The sequence below is a fragment of the Sebastes fasciatus genome, chromosome 11 (assembly GCF_043250625.1).
Source record: "Sebastes fasciatus isolate fSebFas1 chromosome 11, fSebFas1.pri, whole genome shotgun sequence".
Lineage (NCBI taxonomy): Eukaryota > Metazoa > Chordata > Actinopteri > Perciformes > Sebastidae > Sebastes > Sebastes fasciatus.
Genome location: NC_133805.1, coordinates 14,187,056 through 14,210,209, shown reverse-complemented (window position 1 = coordinate 14,210,209; position 23,154 = coordinate 14,187,056). Strand labels below are relative to the sequence as shown.

The 23,154-nt window shown below is 41.2% G+C and overlaps 2 protein-coding genes across 2 annotated transcripts in view; one reads left to right on the top strand and one right to left on the bottom strand.

The window, feature by feature from the left end:
- Nucleotides 1-23,154, bottom strand: part of rbp2b (retinol binding protein 2b, cellular) — a 232,898-nt gene that overhangs the window by 88,327 nt on the left and 121,417 nt on the right. The gene's annotated exons all lie outside the window — the stretch shown is intronic.
- Nucleotides 1-23,154, top strand: part of clstn2a (calsyntenin 2a) — a 165,767-nt gene that overhangs the window by 60,252 nt on the left and 82,361 nt on the right. The window contains exon 2 of the mRNA XM_074650901.1: nt 22,642-22,764. Coding sequence (XP_074507002.1) covers nt 22,642-22,764 — 123 coding nt within the window. The remainder of the gene's footprint in view (nt 1-22,641; nt 22,765-23,154) is intronic.

Below are 23,154 nucleotides of genomic sequence, written 5' to 3'. Positions count from 1 at the left end.
TATTAGCTTGGCAATGCTGGGAGACCGTTGACTGCATTTTCTTGAATGTTTATCCTTGAAATCAGCCGGTGTGCATATTTCACAATGTTGTCTCATTCTCCATTCATCATGTTGTTGTTGAGAATGTATGGTACATCCTCCACAGTTTTTCTCTGTCTGCTCATATTTCCTCTTTGTCTTTTGAACATTTATTCCACCAGGCAGCTTGGCGACAGCTAAAAGGCAAAAAAGCCTTTTCGAGCAGAAACGGTTTTCAAAATGAGGAAAGCATAGCTAAGATAACAACAGAAGTTTGGAGGCGTCATACTCAGTATGACATGTCATTCTTTTAAAAGAAAGCCTTCTATTGTTATCACTGAGCAGTTGAAGCAGTGCCGCCGCCATGGCAGGCCGGCGGTTAGTTGGCTGGTCGGCTGCTGGTCAGTGCCCAGTTCTTGGTGCTGCTCCAGAGATGAATGCTGCTGGGGAAAGCCTGATTAGTGTTACTGACAGCCCATAGATCTTAGCTGGCTCGTCCCCGACCCAGCCTTCCTTTGTCTCTCTAACTAACTGTTCTCACACACATGCACACACCAGGCCAGCGTAAAGAAATTCTAATTGATCAATATTAGCTGTTAGGGGGTCATTCAATTTTGTTAGATCTAAATCCATGAGGTAGGGCTGTTCCGAATACCATTTTTTGGGCTTCGAAGCTTCGGTGAGAAATATTCAAAGGTATGTAGTGCCACTGCCGCACTACTGTTCAAACACACACCTCTACACGTACCAAACAGTGATATCCATCCAAGAATAACTAATTAATAATTAATGTTGAATATGAGTAATGAATATTGTTTTGGGTTTATTCCTTATTTTTTGGATTTATTTTTGGATTTATACATTATTATTGCATACTTGTATATTAAAAAAACAAAGCATTGAATACTGATTTGGAGGTCGATACCATGGCAACGGTTGAAGCTTCGAAGCATTCGGGTCAGCCCGACCATGAAGTCTTTGACAAAAAAAAATCTTAACTCAAGGTCTGGCTTCTTCTGGAGGTTTTCCCCACATCTCATAATCTTCCACAGCGGATGTAGTTTGGAGAGGAGAAAGACTTTGAGATATAGTTTTAATAGATGTGAAAAAAAAACTAGTAAGTGGGCCTTAAATTCATTTTTTATTTTGGTCTATTGTTTCAAAGGTCATCATGAGGTATTGTTTTGAACATTTCACAGATAATCTGTTGAATGAGGTTCATTCAAACTCTCGATCTGATCCTTTGCTCTGACCCTTTCTGTGTGGCGCTCTCCTTGTGTCTATTTTATGATACACCTGTCTTGTCTCACATTCCAGTAACATGCAACCATCCATCATCTGTAACCGCTTATCCTATTCAGGGTCGCGGGAGGCGGGGGTACACCCTGGACAGGTCGCCAGTCTATCGCAGGGCAGACACATAGAAACAGACAACCCTTCACACTCACATTCACACCTACGGGCAATTTAGAGTCAACAATTAACCTAAAACAGGGAGAACATGCAAACTCCACACCGGCCGGGTTTGAACCCTCTTGCTGCGAGGCGCACTGCACCACCGTGCAGCCCTCAATAACATGCAGCTAGATTCGATATTGTGAATCAAACTGCTGATTAATTTTTGTTTTTAAATGGAGAACAGGCCTTGTGAAAGAAGTTGTGCCTCTGTAATTTCAACTACGCTATCAGCCAGGGACACTTGTGTATGAGAGAGGAAACACAGACTTGATGTGCTGGAGCATGACTACTGAGCTGTGCTGGAATCTGCCTCACTGGGCATGGCTCTACAACAGGGGTGCCCAATACGTCGATCGCGATCTACCGGTCGATCGCAAAGGTAGTGTGGGTAGATCGCATGGCATTAAAAATAATAATAATAATAATAATAATAATTAAATTTTTTTTTTTTTTTTTTTTTTAAAATAGACGTCAGCCAACAAATTGCAACACTGTTTCACCTGAACTCATCTGGAGTGGAGGATGAGATTTTGACACTACAAGCTGACATTCAGCTTAAGTCCAGGGCTCATGGACAGTTCTGGAACTTACTCACAGAGGAAAAGTACCCCAACATGAGGAAATGTGCTACCTCCTTGACTGCATTATTCGGCTCCACTTATTTATGCGAGTCAGCCTTTTCCCACATGAAGATTATTAAGTCCAAATGCCGTTCCACCTTGACTGATGATCATTTGGAAGTGTGCTTGAGGCTGGCTATCAGCAGCTACTGTCCGGACTATGCATCCCTGGCTGATTCCATTCAGTGCAAGTCATCAGAGTAAGGTAATGACAAAAAATGTACAGTTATATTGTACAATATGGGTTCATGCAGTTATGCAAGGTACACCAACATATATTGTACATATAAAGAATACTCAATATATTTATAAATAAATATATGTTTTGCATTTTTATAGTAGGTAGATCATTTTGACTTGGTCATTTTATAAGTAGCTCGCATGCTGAAAAAGTGTGTGCACCCCTGCTCTACAAGAAACCCTTGTGTTAAAAGATGAAGTACAAGATGTTCAGGATCTGTGAAAGCACTTCCTTTTTGCTCACAGTCATCCGTGGGATTCAACGTAGGGCACTGCACTATAGGGAGGCGATAATTAACTAGCCTAACTTGACCTCATAATAGGTACATAACAACGCTTCCATTTGCAGCATAATAATTCTCAATAAGAAAAAGACTGGCATTTCACACCAGTATGAAATTTGTTGTAGATTTGCCTCAATCACCTCAGGCGCTAGTTGACCTTCAGTACACAAGATTAGCCAGACATCAAGGGCCAAACCTGCTGAGAGAGGGAATGAAATATGACACATGTTCGTCTCACACAAACACACACTGTACACACAGTACAGCCATCTTTTAGCACCGACACGGCCGGGTGCATTCATCAGTCCATCAGGATTCTCTTCTGTCTTCTGTTTGTGCTTCATCCTCTGTTGCAGGAAAAGCCCTTATGGTGTCCGCTCTTATCTGTGTTGGTACTTAAGGGTAAAGGAAGAAGTGGCAGAGGAGCAGCATGTGGTAGTATGGATTAAATGTATCAGTGTGTCTACTTAAGATAGTGGAAAAGATGAAAGTCTCTTACCACCGTGACACTCGCAGCTTAAGGACAGGTTTCCTGGCCTTTTTTTTTTTATGATTCTTCTCTTTCCTCTTCTTCCCTGCAGCCACTTGACAATGAATGATAACCGGATCAGTTTCAGATTGTGGTGTCAATATGCTCTAGATGTCTGTTGTTATGCCACTGTAATGTTTCCCATGTTCATTTTTATATTGGAAATTAACCATTTCTTCTGGATCAAATCTAAAAACATGAGGTGTACCTCGAACACCCTCCTGCCGCCCTGAGATGGTGGTGATTTATCTACTGCTCTACCCCTTGGGCTGTAACTAATCCCTGATATATTTCCCCCATCTTTCTGTCTCATTTCAGTTAAATTCAATTTAATTTTTCTGCCTCTTTCTTTCTTTGTCTCCCAGCATTTGCACTGAATACCCACACATGCACACACACTTTTATAACCTACGTACACTTCTACAGGCCCTGTGCTTTGCCAACCCCGTCACATACACAAATGCAGCACCCCCATTCCCCTAAATCCCAGACATATTCAACTTTTATGGAGAGTAGACAATGTGTTCTGTTTGGCTTGTTGTTCCTATAAAGCCCACTGCCTCCACGCTGCTTGCTGCTGGCTGTTGGTCCAGTTTATCTTCACCTGTCAGACATCCTCCCAGTCACTCTCACAGGTTTCTGGGAATTCCATCAGTCCGCAGCAAAGACACAAACACACAAATCCTGATACGCGCACGTCGCACACATGCACAAACACACAGAGTGAGTAGTAGCAGGTTGCCCAAGGCTGTTGCTGAAATGACTGGCTAACCACCAAGAGTTACATGGACTGCTTGAACTCCATCAGTCAATAGACCATCACCCCTCGTCCTCTCTACCATGGTGGTTTGGATATAGCCTCGGGCTGTGTGTGTGTGTATGTGTGGGACTGTGTTTTTGTGATTCTGGAGGCATGAGCCGGTATAAAACAGAGAGAGAGAGAGAGACACAGACACAGGGAGAAAAAATGTATTAACAGATTAAGAAAATAGTTTTCTAATAGTAAGAGCCTCATCCAGTCCTAATGACGCCACACAGGCCTGGTACCAACAATGTTCATCTTCAGACAGTGAAACGGGCCATTTGAAAAACAAGTGGAATTGGAGGGAAGATGAAACATTTACAATGTTGAAACATAACACATTCTCTCTTGGTTACTGATCACTGGACTAATAAATAATATCACGGCGTGTGATTGATATATTTAGCTCTACATAGACCTTTGCTAGCAAAATACACACCAGCTCCAGCACCAAGGTATGACCCACCATCTGTACATACAGACACCAAATGCTGGCTGTTTGATCAGGTTTTCATACACAGACTCTCCCTATTCAGCGATGCCAGGCGAGCCAGGCAAATGTGTGCTGCGATGTGTTTGGATTACAAACACTTTCAAAAAATGTTGCATCTTTATTTTGCACGCACATGTAAACATTTATCTATAAGGAAATGTGTGCTTTAGTGTTTCTGTGTGAGTGTGTACACTAGCATGTGTATATTTACTATTTTGAGGAAGTAAATGTATATTAGTGAGTTGCATGGCAGATGGCTAGGACTGTAACAGTTGGTTTTTCCATGGTATTGGACAAATGCTCCGGCTGGTGGGCGGTGCTTGGTATTTCCTCAACTGATCTCAACACGGGTCACAAACTTTCTCATTTTACAGCTCAACAGTACACTACAATATGTTTTTGAAAACATTTGAAGCGAGAAATAGTCATTACAGTAACAGAATATTGATTTATATTTGATCAAGGCTGCCTAGTTTGACAGTTTGATCGGAGTTTGCGAGTGATTGACAGCTGCTCAGAGACAGGAGACTCAAGCTCGGCTCAGATTGGTTGTTTTCCTCCGGTCTGTGAAATCTTGCAGATGCCATTAGGAGCACCGGAGGACACAGAGGAACATGATTTTATTCAGATTACCTGTCTCATGCACTACTGTCAAGATATAGTGACAGTTTTAAAAAAATAACTTTTTCTTAATCACAATTGCTCCAATACTTCCCACTGCAGCTTTATGGGAATTTCTTCACATTTGGCTCAAACGTCCACCTGTATTTTGACCATAACTCAAGAATTAATTTGCTAATTATGACAATTTCACACAAATATCTAACAGGATAAAATGATGATTGATGACATTTTGGACAGACATGGATGTAAACTGCAGCTTGCCTGGCAGGCGGAGGGATACAACTACGACGCGGTTATTCTAGTATTTGGCTGTATATTTTTGGGTCAGAAAAGACCATACAGGCATTATTCTAGTGTCTGAATACTTGAACGCTCCTGTAAAGACTTGCAGTACTTTCCCCAGTTGAATCCAGTGATCCAGATTGATATTGATATACTGTATGATTGATATTCTGTGTTCATATCATGTACTGTAACAACTGTATAGATGTTAGCTGTGAGCTCGCTAGCAATGTACCCACTGACCATGTTATAAAGTCTCGGGATAAGCGCAGATTTTTCGCTCAAGTTGAAAGGTGTTAAACTCTGCCCATGATGCATTTGCTACCACTCATCCTTGCACTGCTTTTATATGCAATCCAGTTGCCTCTAAAATCCACTTCATTTTCATTCAGAAGCACTTTGAGACCTAAGGGCAATGAGGAACACGTGTGGAGGCAGGTGATTGGTCAGATGTTAGTAAATGGAGCAGCACGACTGAGAACAGACTGACAAAAATATCTGCTTTAAATCCAACTTACAGGACTTTAGAATAAAGTAAATAAGTATGACCATCCCTCATATAAACTAATGACACCTTATTGGGCAAATATCATCCTCATATAGTTATCATTCAGATGTCACAATGTAAGTAACATGCCTGTCAAAAATCGCTGTTACCATCACATTTCTATCACTCACATATAGTAGCAACGTCTGTCCCACCCACCGCCATCATCACAACATCATTTATCACATTGCTATCAGACACTTATCATAATACTCTTATTGTTTTAACATTAAGTGTTGCGTATAATCACCGTGGTCATTATGATGAAAAAAATCCATTACAACTGATGATTAGATGGAGTAATTATGGACATGAATTACACACACTGTAAGGCGTACTGACCTTCCACACCACACTGATTATGTTAAAGGAAATAGTGTATTTCATTAATTCAAGTGCAACTGCACACTTAAACATGTTTTTAAGCTGTAAACTAAATGATATGACTGAACTGTCTTTAAAATGTATAAAAATTGGCATTTCTAGTTGGCTGGTTACAGAAAATGAGCGGAATAACGGGCTAGTGGCCAGCGGCAGTGCTAGATCTCGGCCCCTCTACCCTCTCGCTGGGAGACTACTTAGACCGGGAAGTGAGTGGACGCGACGGTCTGTCTCCAGAGCTGGCGCCCGCTCTGTGCGCTCTCCTCCCGGCGCTGTGGTCTCCCAGTGGCGGGAAGGGTGCAGAGGGACTGTGGGGTGCTAATTCTTGCCTCATTTGTGGTCTGATAAATGGAGAAATTAAACAAATTCAGATCCCCATATCACTATTTTCCAAGCTACTGCAGCTGCCTTTGTCATGAAGTATAGGCATGGTTTTATCTCTCAGCCCCTTGCCCACTTTAGGCGTTTAGCATTTAGCATCGTTCAAATTTATGCAGTGGGTGAACTAAAGCTCAGACCTGGGGGTGAAGTTACACTTTCATGTGTTTGTTCATTCCTCTTTTCACACAGATGAGGGGAAATATAATAACTATTGTTAATGAAAACAGTTTAGTGTTATGGCAGGGCTTCAGTTTGTAGGCTAATTAAGACACACATTTCCATGATTAGTGTATGCCCTTTTTCATTATAAATAGGTTGTAGAAACACACATGCACACAAACCTCCCTAACTTCAGCTCATTTGAAGTCACCGTCCAGTTACTTTTCGCTTTCTCTTTCTCTCTTTCGGCACCAACTCAATCCCTCAGGAGTCAGACGGTGTGATTTGACACTTTTACACAAATGCAGTTTCTTTTACCTTTTGAGTCCTGATGCTCAAATACGACACACACCAGTGTGCACATCATTGTGACCATAACACTGTTGAGACAGTGTACTAAAATGGTACTTAAGACCTCTAAACCCCTCATTCCCAGTGGTGCAGTACTTATTAATTCTGTCAGTGTTGTTGGGTTGCTGTGTGTTGGTGTTTGCATACACATTTGTGGAAATTTATTTGGAATAAATGAGTCCGCTGTGGAAAGTAACTGTTTTTTATGCTCATACATTTCTAGAGGGGCTTATAGGCCCCTTCAGCCATGACTAAAGCTTTTCTCCCGCTTTAAAAATGCCTCTGCCAGCAACTTTAACCTCCCTGGAGTGATTTCTCACTCTTTATCCACAGTACCATACATGGATTTGCAGCTATTTTCCAGCCATATGTTATACCTTTATATTTGAAGTTCTTTAAGACTGTATTCACCTTTTGAATTCATTCCATTGCAATTTTTTGCAGGGGATTGGGCAAATATGCCTCCTTTATGTAAATGTATTTATATATTTATTATTGGAAACCAGTTAAGAACACAAGACAATGACAAATATTGTCCAGAAACCCTCAAAGGTACTGCATTTAGCATAAATAATATGCTCAAATCATAACATGGCAAACTGCAGCCCAACAGGAAACAACAGCTGTCAGTGTGTCAGTGTGCTGACTTGACTATGACTTGCCCAAAACTGCATGTGTATCATGAAGTGGGCATGTCTGTATAGGGGAGACTTGTGGGTACCCATAGAACCCATCTTCATTCACATATCTTGAGGTCAGAGGTCAAGCGACCCCTTTGAAAATGGCCATGCCAGTTTTTCCTCGCCAACATTTAGCGTAAGTTTAGAGTGTTATTTAACCTCCTTCACAACAAGCTAGTATGACATGGTTGGTGCCGATGGATTCCTTAGGTTTTACTATTTTTTTTTACGATACCAGTATCTTCTCTAGCCTTAAAACTGAGCCTGCTTCAGCCTCCGAAAGATCGATTGCGTTAATGCGTTAAAGAAATTAGTGGTGTTAAAATGAATTTGCGTTAAAGCCATTTTTAGACCGTCCAGTGTAGTCGCTGTGCTTGAGCTCTGTCTGTTGAGGACACCGCAGTGGAAGTAATTTCCTGCTCCCTTCTTGTTAGAGCGCTATTGAAACAGATTTTGTGCTGTAATTGAATCAGACATCTTGCAGCTTGGACTGATATAATAGACTTCCTGCTCTTTTTAATCCATTATTCCCCTGGTGTATTCGTAGATGTTAGACATTGTCCAGAGGAAACTGAACCGCGGGGTCAGGCGGAAGCAGGTCAAGGGCGGCCAGTTAAAGGTGTCGGGGTTGTTCCTGTGTTAATCTTACAACCACTTTCTCTTAGGTGGGTCTTCATTCAGATGCTTGACTGTTTGAATACATCGTATTTTAGTGATCAGAGTACTAGTTTAGTAGAGGATTATTGTATTCATTTTGTGCTAGAAAAGTAAACAGCAACCCACATTTTGAAATCTGCTAATCCTCATCTGTTAACCCACATTGTCGTTATTATCATCAGTATCCATCCAACATGTGTTAAATATTTTTTCCCCATTTGCGGCTGACACTAAAGTGTCACTCCAAATTTTTTCCAGCTTACTCGTTCAAGGGACATTTAATATAAGTCTTCACCAGGAACCCTGGAAAAAGTCCCAATAAATTTTCAGACTGACAGTTAACACCTGTTACGTGATGCCACTGACAGGTCGAAAGAGAGAGAGAATGAGAGAGAGAGAGCAAAAGAAAGATGAGGGTAAATGGGTTTAGATGACAGATTTACCATGGCAGACAGCGACAGACGGTAAGAAAAGACAGTCTGACTCACAGTTGATACAGCTGAGATTTTGCGGGATAAGAAGTGCAGCAACCAAACAGATGTCTGCCAAAGTACAACTTTCAGGACTGGAGTGGATCGAGTGATGTGTCTCTCACCCAGAATGGTGTCTTGAATGTCAAACTAACCGACCCGGCAGAGCAGGGAGACTTATGAGCTAATGTGACAAAATAGATACAGGGATGACAAATAGTGAGGTACCTAGTTAGTTAGCAAATTAGCAAATTAGCCAGGAGAAGGATTGGGGTCAAATGTTTTCAGAAACATCTTGTAGTGAACTGTTAAGCTGTAAAATGAGAAAGTTTGTGACCTAGCAGCCATGTTGAGATCAGTTGAGGAAATACCAAGCACCGCCCACCAGCCGGAGCAAACTTTCTCATTTATGACAACTCCAAGTACACTACAAGATGTTTCTGAAAACATTTGAGTCGAGAAATAGGCATTACAATAACGAAATATTGATTCATATTTGATCAGCGCTACCTAGTTTGACCGTTTGATCGGAGTTTGCGAGTGATTGACAGCTGCCTCCGTTGAATGAACAGCCAATAGGAACACTCTCTCTCTGAAATGACCTGTGATTGGCCAAAGTCTCCCGTCACAGGCTAGATTTCTTAAAGCCTGAAAACAGAGCCATGAGGAGGTGCAGATGTCTAGTTATCTCTCAGAGCACTTGAATTACAATATGCTGAAAGGTTATTATGGATTTTTTGTCCAATGATGCCAAAAACATTCAGCCTACTGCAGGTTTCAGTGCATGCATTATGAAATTATTTTTGGTACTTTAAAGATGTATACAGCAGTAAATATATTTAACTGTTCATTTACTACAGTATACCATGTGATGAACTGGCATATCCAATTTGCACCTTTGTCACATACGTCTTCCTTGTTGGGGATTATAACAAAAAACTTCTCAGTTGAAGGTGTACAATAGTGTCACTGAATATACGAGGCAAAACTCGACACAAACAGATGGAGGGATCACTCACACCAGCCAGTCAGGGCGTGGAATTTCCATTTAAAGTTTTTTGACATTCAGCAGATTGTCGCATTTGAAGTGAGTTGAAATGAGTGCAAATGGTCGGCTGTTTACGTTGGTTGATCACCACATGAGGCTCGAGTCTGCAGAGTGGAACTGTTTCTTATTCAATCCAGTCAGTCACACTGCCATCCATTTCTCCTCGCCATGGCTCCTCTCGCTGCCTGCTGCTTTCTGTTAATGGAGATATCACCTCCTCCCTCCTCCTCCCTCCCATCCCCTTCTCTGCTCTCTCTTTGTTGTCCTCTTCCCTCCACCACTCCACTTTCACTTCACTCCTCTCGAATCCCTCTGTTGTGCCCCTTCATTGGCCCACTCAGTGAAACTAAATGACAGTAAGCCATCACTAAGAGCACTCTGCATCTCTTTTTCTGCAGAAACTAATCAGCTGGTTATCCAAGACGCGCTCCCTCCCGTTCTCGTTGTACTGTAAATCAAACAAATGATTCATAACAAGCAGAAGAGGCATACAAGGAAGAAAAACAAATAAGGTTTATTATTGAGTGCAATTCTGGAGGGCAGGCACACTGCGTTTCTTTCAGCAGGGCTCAATATTTCCTTTATATTGAATGCCAAGCGCTCTAATGGCAAACAATTGACATTTTGAGACTCCCCGGGCATCGCTTTAGCTCTGGCGTCAGGAAATGCCACAGCAGAGGGAAAAAAAAAACGTAATCAGGGAGTTAAACAAATTGGAATGTTTGCTTAAAAGTGTAATGACAGCGATTTATTTTTCGGAGCATTGGCGCTAATCCAAATAGTATTTCTGATGAATTAAATGAAAGAGCAGACTTGTCATCTGCCTTATATGACATCAAAGCTCCCACAAGTCTTTCAGATGAATGCCATGCTTTCATAAGCTGAAGGTTACCAACGTTAATATTTAGTTTGTTATGTGTTATGCCCATACAGTTATTTCATGTGTCTTGGTCGCGCTGTAGCCTTTCTGTTTCGTGAGTTTAGACTAAAACAAATCCTGTATATCATATATTAACAGGCAGCAGAGCATGGATTGCCCTTCTCTGTGTTTTGGTTGTGGATCATAGCATTTCTGCAGTTCGGAATTGTTGTCATTTTCTGTAACAACGCCACCCACTCACAATCCACAGTCTCCATAGGGTTCTGCTGACTCATCAGATCCACCAGAATTAGAAACCTGCTGAGTTTCATCTCACGCTCACGAGGAGATACAATACCACCACAGACCATTAACTTCCTACCCTAGGTCCTTTCTTCCTTCTTTCCTCCCTCTGTGATTATATTAATATCTTTCTCTTCTTTCAGCAGTAGGGAAATGTGATTTTTTTATTTGCTCATGGCCATCTACAAACACATTCATGGCTTGCACACTGTGTCCTCAGACATACCCACGTAAATCTGCAGTTGTTTTTCTTACATGCCTATAGACATTGCACTGCCGCGTGCAAAACATTTGATGCCAATTAAACGCAGTGGCTTCGTTTCCCCTCCTCAGTTTGTTCTGATGCAGACAGCACCAGACTGGGGAACGGAAAAGCAGGGAGTTTGTACTGTATGTCGCAGAGCAATTATGGCACATCCGTATCTCACACGTTGTTGTTCAGATAGGAATGCAACCTCCGAATTGTCTTGATGGGATTGTGGGTAAAGCCAAATTAAATCAAAATCTCCGTAAACTAATTGTCTTCATTGCGCGGGGGAGGGGGGCTTTATGGCTCGTGGTTGGTGGAGATCACAGTTTATGGCCGCTTTAATGAGTAGTTAAAAAGAAGAAGAAAAAACAAGACGTAAAAACAACAGCACTGCCTGCAAATCTAACTGTACAAGGAGGAAGGGTCCTCAGAGAGAGTGAGTGGGAAGAGTTTATGTTCTGAAAATGACCCACCGGCCAGCTCTAACCTACTTCTGCTTGAAGTGCAGGGCTTATTTGCAGCAGTCAATATTTAAGCCTAATTACTCTGTTCTTGCTAACTGCGTCTTACACTTCAGCACTGGGACTGTAAAAGTCAGAGTTGATGCTCATAGTAATTATGGACATAATGTAATGATTTTGTCCCCCTCCTCTCCTGGGCGTTGGAGTTTCTAATGCTTAATCTACTGCTGTTGGAGTTGGCTCCCTTCTCAGCTATTGCTGTACTGCTGTAAATGGGCTTAACTGTTGTGTTATAGAGCGCAGCTCGGGCCGCATATTTCTGTCCGAACCCGACCCTCGTCCGTCACCGTAGTAACTGAGCCCGACCCGAACCCGATAGGCGTTCTGTTTTTTTTTTGTCCACCTTTTTTTTACCCTGTCATGCAATTGTTACCATAGTTACAGCTTGTATTCTGGGCTACACACACATGTGGAGAACATTAACCTACATGAATGTCAAAAGGCATTGGTTTATGTACTGTTACTGATCTTGTAACCGTTGTTAACTGAACTTTGTACATAATCCAACCATCATGGAGGAAGAAGATAGCATCCAACGCGGCTTCAGCGCTGTCCTCCTCTGGTTGATGGTTCTCCTAGCAACGCTAATGTTCCCCGATGACAAATTTTGTTTAACGTCCGCCATCCTTAGCTAGCCAGGCTGGCTTTACCTGTATGTGTTGCGTTCATGCGTCGTTACGTAAATAACTACCACCAGCAGCACTGAACAAGCCCAGACAGTAGATCCTTCGTATTTATTTATTTTTATATTATATATTCACGAAAAGTAGACTGAACCCGACCCAAAACCGGACGTCATTTGTAAAAATCTGTCCGAATCCACACGGGTATCCACACTCTATTGTGTTACTGAAAATGTCGGCTGGTCATGATAAATGGTCTCTCAATTGTTCAGTTTACATACGGGCTAAAAGAATGCTTTCTGGACCCTGAAATAAACGAAAGATCAATGACAGTGTCCTGAGAAATCAAGCGGGAAAGTAAAGTTAATGTAAAGAAGTAGTACAACTTGTATGATGCATTTGGTTAAAGATGCATTCAATGATTGAACACTGACACGGGATGACCTTACAAAGTTATTGTACCAAATGTGTTAACAAACAAACGTCTATTTACACATCCAGCATACACAGAGCAACATTAGCATTCATTTACTGTAGCAGGGCTCCAGAGTGCGACCAAAAATCTGTCAAGTGCGACTAAACATTTTCATTGGTTGCACTGGTCCGTCTGATATATAGCAGGTCTGTCTGTGTGTGTGTGTGTGTATGTGTGAAGCTGCGCACTGTAGTGCTACTCCTCGAGCGACGTCACAACCTTAAAACATACCGGTAATTCAAAATGAAGACAATTATCGATTGTTTATTTGCCAGGAAAAATGCTGCGGTGCCCGTTACACCTGTCCACGGCCTAAGGTGGCTAATTCTGATAAGAGGCGCCGGATTCATTTCAGAAGTGGAGGCAAAAAGTGTGTGTGTCAACTTAACTGCTAATTTATTCTCTGCTCCAATGATCGCCAAACAGCTGAGCTCTGAGCGCATCTCTCTTTCTCTGTCGCTCGACCAAACACTTGCTACACACATTACGCTACTTTTATTCAAACGTATAGTGTAAAAATGTAGATTACACTTAAACCCGGCCTTGGACATTTTCACACGATAGTACTGCGAGCATCAGAGCTTGGCGTAGCATTTTACACATTGTTTTCTTCATCTATACTCGGGGGCGTAAAGTGGTTCTCATCCAATATCTTCGGCAGAGATGCTTCACTATATTCACCAGCTAGTCGCCAACCCCAACAATGAGCTGATAGACGCTAAAATGCTCCTTACGCATCCATATAAGAGACAAGTCTTGCATGAGATTATTTGTTTTAACTGCCTCCTTAGATAAACCAAGAATAAAAGATATTGTTTAATATTGTGATACTCGTCATGGTGTCAGGGGAGACTCCTGTTTCTCAAACATTCATGTGTAATCTTTTTTGTGAGATAATTAAAAATGTTTTTAAGTTTTCTCCCGTGCTGAATTTCTGTAAAATTAACATGCAGTCAGTGAACAATAATTGAACGCCATGTCTGTAGTACTTTATTCTTGTTCTGTTAATGAAGCTAGAAACAAAGAGAAAGAAGAGAGGGGCATTATCTCTGAGCTGCATGTTTCAACACCAAAACTCTGGTTGAAAATTAGATTGAATGAAAATGACACCAGAAGTGATTAATATGAGTTAAAACTGTGTTTTGCAATTCATAGCACAAATGTTGAAAACCATTTTCATATACCTAAACAGAAACAGTTTAACTTAACTGATTTTTTTAACTTTTTATTTTACTTTAAAATCACTCTCTGGCTGATTTATTGGGACCTGCTTTGCTGTTTCTGTTTGATTTCATTGCATGTTTTCTATAATTTGATAACTGCCATCTAGGGCTGCCCCCTTTAATCGATTAGTTGACTAATTGGTCGTTTTGGTCTTAGACTAAGATTTCTTTAGTCGATTTGCTGCGCACACCGGCTATGACCGCTCCGTCCTCCTCACGGCGATTACCTCATTAACGTTGTGGTTCCCTTATAGCACTGGGTTTAAATCTGAAATATTGCCAAATAGGCGCTTTTGCTTTTCGCTTCGAGACCTCTGCCATCATCTTGTCCGTCAACTCTCTTTCGTCCCGTGTGTGTGAAATATGACTCCTACAACTCTGAGCAGAGACTTTCGCTTTCAGTTTGTAGCGTCCGTCATCCGACTATGTATTGATAACACGGCGCTGATATGCAAAAATGAACTAAATGGGTTTTATTTCTGTAAAAAAAGCGAAACAACGGTGGGGACGGTGGGGACGGTGTGGACGGTGGGGTCGGTGGGGACGTAATGTCATCGGTATGTGCCGGTAACAGCGACTACTGCGACAAGCCTAGTCAGCCCTATAGTCTACTAATAATTTCTTTGTTTGAAGTCAGCCCTACTGGCAGCAAAGAGTGGGGAAAAATTGGATGGTTTTGACAAAAGGGAGAGACATGAAACACAGGGTGAATGAGGAAAATTACATATGACAAACATCCCCTACAAGACTTGAATCAGGGACGTCACACTTACATGGTACACATCCGTATTACACGAATACGTTCTTACCCAAAGCTGCAGTGATAACAGATACCGTCTCAAAGCCCTGTCACTTTAGAAGGCCTCTGCGAGGTCTTTCCTTACATGACAGGAATGGAGAGTATGATCACAGGCGTGTAATGTATCCAATAGGAATTCAAGTTAATATTTGAGTAGGAAAATGAATTGAAAGATTTGTGAGGTCCTATAGGCAGCACCCTCTTCTCCCTACAGTAAGTGCTAGCTATGCCTGCCCTCTCTTCTACCCTCAATAGCCCCATTTTCTCACTGACTCCCATTCCCTTATTATCCCTCCCTTCTCACCCCATCGCCTCCAGTATGGCTGCTTCTTATCTTCCCTTGCTCTCTTTTCCTGTTTAACCCTCTAGCCCTCCCTCCTTTAATCCACTTTCATCATGTTCTCCCACATTTCGCTTTATGTCCTTTTTGTTTCCGCATTCTGTAAATAAAGTAAATCCATCTTTATGAGCTACTTTTCTCCCTGGTGTTGAGTAATGGCGGCTTACAGGTCCACAGTCACACAAAATTGTGTCAACAACTCAGCCATTAACTCAGAGCTGTATCTTATTGAGGACACTCAGTAGGTGAGAGGGTGTGTGTGTGCTCACCTCAAGTTTAATTACTGCTCATTCTAGCAGGGCGCTGTGGGAGGTCACTGTAGATTTGCACATGCTCAGTCTGCTTCCTCGCCTTTCAATAGCACTGAGGCTCCGTCATTATTCTGTTATAGTACTGAAATGTTGATGCACCCTGTGGGATCCTTTTTTCCCTTATTTTTCTATTCTTAGCTCCCTGATCCACTCCACCTCTTTCATCCTCCTCTCTCATATTTTTTTATCATATTGTGCATAGTTTACATTATCTCACTTTCCCCTCCTGGTGAGAGATATTTGTGATTTACAGAGAGAACCTCTAAATTCGAAATAGATCGTCAAGTGCCTTATGTAATTTGCATGAAAAGCAGAGAGGTTTTTTACCACATTGTACTGGTTTCTCTGTGCAGGTTACTAAGTATTTTAGGCCAGCCTGGTCTATGGCTGTATTTCCTCCTTATTAGCCAGAATGCTAATTTGGATGCTTGGTGCCTTTTTCTTACTTTCAGAATCAGTAATATCTTTTAAATCTCTTCTCAAAACTTTCTGACATTGGATTTATTGTGATGTCCTGTTTTTTTCTATCTAGTAGGGGGCCGGGCGATATGGCCAAAATCTTCTATCACAACATAGGTAATTTCTCAATAATGATATATCACAATATAGCATGTTTTCTGGTAATTCAATAAATAGTCAATATGAAATAACCACATGGTAAAGCCTATTGTATGTGAATTTAATACTTGACAAATGAAAAGTACTGAGTATTTTTCTCATTTGAAGAACTTGAGTGCAAAAAAGTTTTAAGTAAAATTATAGAAAAAAATAAATAAATATAAGCCTAGCCTATTGTCACGATAAAAACAATATAACAAATATATACAATAAACATGTTTGTATAGTTTTGATGCTATACAGTATATCGTTATATTGCCCAGCCCTACTATCTAGCTTTTTTTTTTTATTGTTTTCTACCTCTTCTCTTTATTACTTGTTTTAAAAGTTTCTCCTTTGACTTTTTTGTTTCCATTTTGTCTTCTTCTTCTTCTTCTAGTTATTATTGGTATTTTGCCTTACTGGTAGTCTATGGAAGGATTACATCTATTCCACTGCAGCATCATTGTAATGAAATAAATGCTAAATATAAATGGATTTGACATGACATGAATCGATCAATACGTAGCACAATAATGCAGTGTCTCTCTAAATACATGCTGGGACCCAAATTAAATATAGATTATCAACCGCCTGTGTCCCTACAGTAATATGTTTTCATGAGCCTCCATCCCAGGGGAGGACACTAACAGACATTTTGATTTCAATACCAGGATGGACAAGTTGGCAATCCCCTGCAGTAATGTTATTTACAGGAAAGCACTGTCTTGTTTCTGGATTTCTCTGTTCATATTAATGTCACATCAGATTTTATCCAGTGCTGTACTAGAGCCACTTTTAGGCTGTTTCTTCTACTAAGTGAATTATTCCTCCATAATGTGCATCCTGGTGCTGTAATGCTGTAATCGCTGCAGATGTTCCTGAGGAAATGGCCAAAGACGCCTTGCGTATTGCACTCAATGACACTTGTAACCAAATTAAAGGAGGAACCACATGCTACAACAATGGTTTTTATTAGCCATGCGGCATGGATGGCTCCGTCTTTCTGTCGGTCGCTCAGTCCACCGCTTTGGTCCAGACTGTCAGATGGATTGCATCACAATTGTGTACTGACATTCATGGTCCTTAGAGGATTAATCCTGATGATTTATGTGATCCTCTGACTTTTGATCTAGTGCCACCATGAGGTTGACATTTGTGGTTTTGAGTAAAATACCTCAACAACTATTGGATGGATTGCTGTGAAATTTGATACGTTCCCTCCGGATGAATTGTGATAACTTTGGTGATCCTCTGACTTTTTCCTCGAGCGCCATCATCAGGACAACATTTTTAATTTATCCAATATTTTTGGTTGAACACCAAATACCTGAAGAATGAATGACCATCAGCCTCAGCTGTACTTTTTGTTTAGCACTAAGTAGTAAATGTTAGCATGCTAACAGGCTAAACAGAGATTGTGAATATGTAAAGCATTGTGCCTGCTAAACATCAGCATGTTGTCATTTTGAGTATATTACTATTTAGCACACAGCTAGGGATGGGCGATATGGAGAAGATCAAATATCACAATATTTTTACCAAATAGCTGGATATCGATATTGTAATGATATTGTAGGGTTGACCATTGATGCTTTTACAAAATATTTACACAGTGAGATTTTTTTTATAAATAATCATCATTTGGATATAATGACTAAATGGGTAAATACAGTGGAAACCGCTTATAGTGATCACGTCTGTCCAGGTCAAATTGATCACTATACGCGGATGATTATTATGACCAAATGTTCTCTTTATTTCTCATGCAGATTACTATCTAATTGATTACTAATTACTTATTGCTAATTGATCTAATTTATTACATGAATACAAAGTAATGAAACGGACAGCGTGAGCACTGCATACAGAACAGTGTTTGCAGAACGGTGCCCCTTTGCCGAGTCTCCTCGCTCACTCACCTGGTAGCGGCATGGAGGGAGACGGGCGCCGATCTGCATGTGTGCCGCAGAGCTAGTAGAGGATCGGCAAAGTTTCAATTTTGGGGGCGTTACGTGACCAGGCATTATAAATCCACTTGACAAGGGCGGCTTCAACCACAGATGTTTTCCTCGTGCATAGTCATTTTCTCTGAATAAAAAACGAATTTCTTTTTCCCGTCATGATTTCAATGTATATGCAGCACATCAGGAATCTAACCGGAAAGCAAGCGGTCCGCAAGGCAACCTAACAAGGGAGTAAAGTAGGCTGAAAAAAACAAAACAAAAATTCAATTACCGTTAGTCTAACGTAGTTTTAAAATGTTTTTCCATATGTTTTCATGTATGAAAAGACCCAAAATGAACACTGTAAGCGGACTACTTGATTACTATGAGTGAATTTTTTAAACAGCATTTATTTAGGAATGATTCTGTCCCAAGCTTTCTGATCACTATAAGCGGTTGATCACTGTAACCATGATCACTATAAGAGTATACTAGAGTCTGGAAAGGTAAAATTACATCACTTTACTGTAATGCAGCCTTTAAAACCAGGAAAAACATATCCAAAATGATGATGATATCTAGTCTCATATCACGATATCGATATAATATCGATATATTGCCCAGCCCTAAGCACAGCCTCACAGAGCCCCTAGCAGTAGCTCGCTGTAGACTCTTAGTCTCTGCTTCATGGTGCATTTGGTAGCAGGGCTGCCTTTGTCACAGCAGCTGCTCCTGGCTGAGTTTTTCCTCCTGGAACGCAAACTTACCTCAATTTTTGTTTCATTGCTGCGGCTCAGTTCAAGGATGTCAAGGATGAATGCCTTAAACGCATCACTAATGGCTTTACAGTACTACATGTCATGAAAGCCATTTTGGAAATAGCCCATTTCCATGGTCTGATGTGTGCTCTTTCTAAAAAAGAGCCCTTATATTAGACTCCCTTTAAAGAGTCACAGCTCTGCCTCCTCAACCACCACCCTATTTGTGTGGGATGAATGTAAGACCTTGAGCCAGAAATTGAACCTGCCATCCATGAGTAAACTGCGCTGGCTGTGGGCTGCTATTAGACTTACTGAAGACATCTTCAAATGTAAATGAAATGCTATGTGAGCATGATGGATTAATATATTTACTCTGGCAAGTGCAAGCCCATAGAAATGAAGACTAAACTGAATAATGGCTATTTTTATAGTCTGTTTTATAGTCACCTCAGCGCCACCGTCTAATATGGTCTTGGTTTTGAAGAGTCTCTTTATGAGATTGTTTCAGTTCATTTCACATCTGCTTTTGGGTTGAAATTTGTACTAACACAGAAGAGCAATCAAAGAAAGCTGCAAGCACTGTTAGGATGAAGCTGTGCCTACAATACAACATAAAAGTGTGTGTACTTGTGTGCTTTAATGCCTCGATTGCAAGTGAAATACTCCAGGTGTAAAGATGCCTAAACACCACTTGAAGACCTCCTCTCTTCTCTCTCTACTTTCCAGCAGAGCAGAGTCATGCTGTTTGCTGCAGTGCTTTCTCTCTCCTGCATGAGCATGAGATGAGACTCCTAGTATGAATAATGTCTTCCCTTGTGGTTCTCTATAATCCACTCTCTACTCTGTCTCAGCAGGGAGAGAGTCCCATCTAAAATAATCAGTCAGTGAATTGAAGGAGTAGAAGGCAAGTGTGAATGACAATACACAGGCACAATCATGGCATTTTGTTAAAGGTTGTCTATACGATAGTGTTGCACGGTGTACCGATACTGGAAAGGTATCGCGATACCCTCCCGTTAGAAACTGTACGATACCCCGTTTTATTATTACCGATACTTTAAGAGTGACAGAGTTTTAATACGAGCCGTGAGTTGCGTCGATGTGCGACCGCGGGGCTGCGTGTGTGTGCAACGCTCTGCTTTAGAGGACGCCATTAGGATTGGGATCCCGTAGGAGCAGGCACTTATAACTTTGCTGCTGGTGGGAGCAAGTGGCCAAAAAAATAACTAGTGATAACTAGAAGGATGGGGTCAACAAGTGATGTTGAAAAGAAGATTAAAGCCGGTCATGAACCGCTCACCGGCTGCACAGTCCCGCTCTGAGCTGCTGTCTCTATCAGCAGAACTCCCTTTAAAAAGACAAGGAAATAACAGTGCGGCTCTAATTACCGATTCATCATCTTTTCTGAATCTGTCCAAGCTTCTCCTGTAATTCGGCAAACACATAATCCAACAAAGAGCACGTGTTAAAGTATTATTTTACCGTGTGTCTCTGTAACTTGAAATGGACTGAGAGGAAAAGCAGTCTGGTGAGATTGACTCTGCTCTCTCTCTTCACACCACTTCGACACAACACAGCTGTAAAATGAGAAAGTTTATGACCCAGCAGCCATGTTGAGATCAGTTGAGGAAATACCAAGCACCACCCACCAGCCAGAGCAAACTTTCTCATTTTACAGCTAAACAGTACACTACTGTACAAGATGTTTCTGAAAATATTTGATGCGAGAAATAGTCATTACAGTAACAGATGATGATGATTCGTATTTGATTGACAGCTGCATCCGTTGATGAACAGCCAATAGGAACGCTCTCTCTCTGAAATGACCTGTGATTGGCCAAAGTCTCCCGTCACGGGCTAGATTTTTTAAAGCTTGAAAACAGAGCCATGAGGAGGTGCAGAAGTTTAGTTATCTCTCCGAACACTTGAATTACAATATACTGAAAAAGTTTATAATGGAATTTTTGCCCAATGATGCCAAAAATATTCTACCTACTGCCACTTTATACAAACATGTTTCTTTTGTACAGGCCTAACACTGTGTTCCCTATTTTATTTTTTTTACTTTGACCCTGTTCTCTCAACTCAGTATGGTGACAAGCGGGGAGAAAATGGAATAGTAGGACAAAACTACTGAGATTTCTCCAAACAGATGCAAATCTGTGAGAAGGTTTTAGGAACAGTTGCATTTTTAAATCACTGCCAGCTGGACATGTCATCTGTTCATTGGCATGAGACAAAGCGTTCCTCTTCAGTGGATTGAAAGGTCAAGTTGACATCCCAGGTCCCTGCAGAGAGTGACACTTGTACACTAGAGATATGTGCAATGTGTGTGTGTGTACACACTAAAGTGCATGTATGGTTGTTTTTGCGGCTTGTACACTGCTCTCTATCAACACGTGAGGCCCTGCTGCGAGGAAAGTGGGAGGAAGTTTAATTTACAGTGTGAGTAACTATGTGTTTGATGGTGATCTGTGTTAATCTCCAGCTCATCCTCCTGACCTTTCTATCACATCTGTGACAGGGTGGTTGAATCCCCAATGTTGTGGAACACTAGCACAGAGGCGGAAACAGAGACAAGGGGAAGGAGAGAAAAAGAAACGATGAGAATGCACTATAGAGAAGGATGATGGAGCTGGAGAACGGGTAGAGATGTAGAGGTCAAAACACAGAGCTTAACGCAGAGTCGGATTTCTGTAGTTCACGATGTCACAGCTCAGAACTCTCACTAAAAATAAATGTGTATAGCTATAACAAGGTTTTTAAAGATTTTCCGGCCTGCTGTTGTTTTCCCCGAATAAGTCAAAGTGTAAGAAGTTTAAAGCTTTTGCCGCAAAGACCTGGTTCAGTTCCTCAGAAGTGTAGCCTTCTCTTCTCTTCTCTTCTCTTCTCTTCTCTTCTCTTCTCTTCTCTTCTCTTCTCTTCTCTTCTCTTCTCTTCTCTTCTCTTCTCTTCTCTTCTCTTCTCTTCTCTTCCTCTCTTCTCCTCTCCTCTCCTCTCTAACAAAGCACTACAGAGAGCCACAGAGTCATTTTTAAAGCAAGACAATCATAAGTGTAAAGCTATACAACAAGTAAGGGATTATGTACAGCAAGTCATTATTGCAAAATAAACCCCGACAGGGTGATGCAGGACCCTGACGCGAAGCATCGCCCTGAAGAGGTTTTTATTTTGTAACAATGACATGCTCGCTGTACATTATCCCGCTTATTACACGGCTACTTACTTAAGAAATCAATAATTTGATGCAAAAATGGTCCGCCAGAGTCCGAGATCAGAACCACTTCTATAGCAACGGTCTGCGATAAGGAAATAACAGACTTTAGAATGTCGTAATTGCAATAACGCTGTAATTTTCACAATGTTCACTCCCGGATTTCCATTCGTCCTTGTGTCATCTGAAAGAGAGATCAATCACAAAACACAGGCATGATCACAACATAATGTTTTTAATGCTTTTCCTTTCCTTCTGTTTCATCATTCTCAGTCCTCTTGACGTGACTCAGCACGCTTAAATACAGTTTGAAACAACAAAGCATGTAAATGACAGTATATCAATCCTTACAATAATGCTGTAAACTGATATGTGCATATCCTTCTCTTCCACAGTCAACAAGCACAAGCCGTGGATAGAAACATCCTACCACGGTGTGATCACAGAGAACATGGACACGGTGCTGCTGGACCCTCCGCTGGTAGCTCTAGACAAGGATGCCCCGGTCCCCTATGCTGGTAGGAAAAACAAACACACTACAGAAAAAGAACACCCACTGTACAGCATCCACCCACTTTTAGAAAGTATAACACATACAGTATACACATCCACCCACGTGAACGTCGTCTCACACCCGCATTGACACAGAGGCGAGGATGCTTCAGTACTGTGTGCAGGAAACTGTGGCAACTTCACACCACGAGACAAAAACAGATGATCCAACAGTTCTCTGTGCTCACCGTTTGTCATGGAGACTGAATTCCATTTATCACCCCTAGCAGTGTAAAACAAATGGTTTTCTTTCTTTTTTTTAAGAGCACTTTCTACTCATCTTTGTATAGAATTGGTCAAAAACTCACACAGGACAAAGAGCTCCAGCAGTATATTATTACATTTAAACCTTCTTG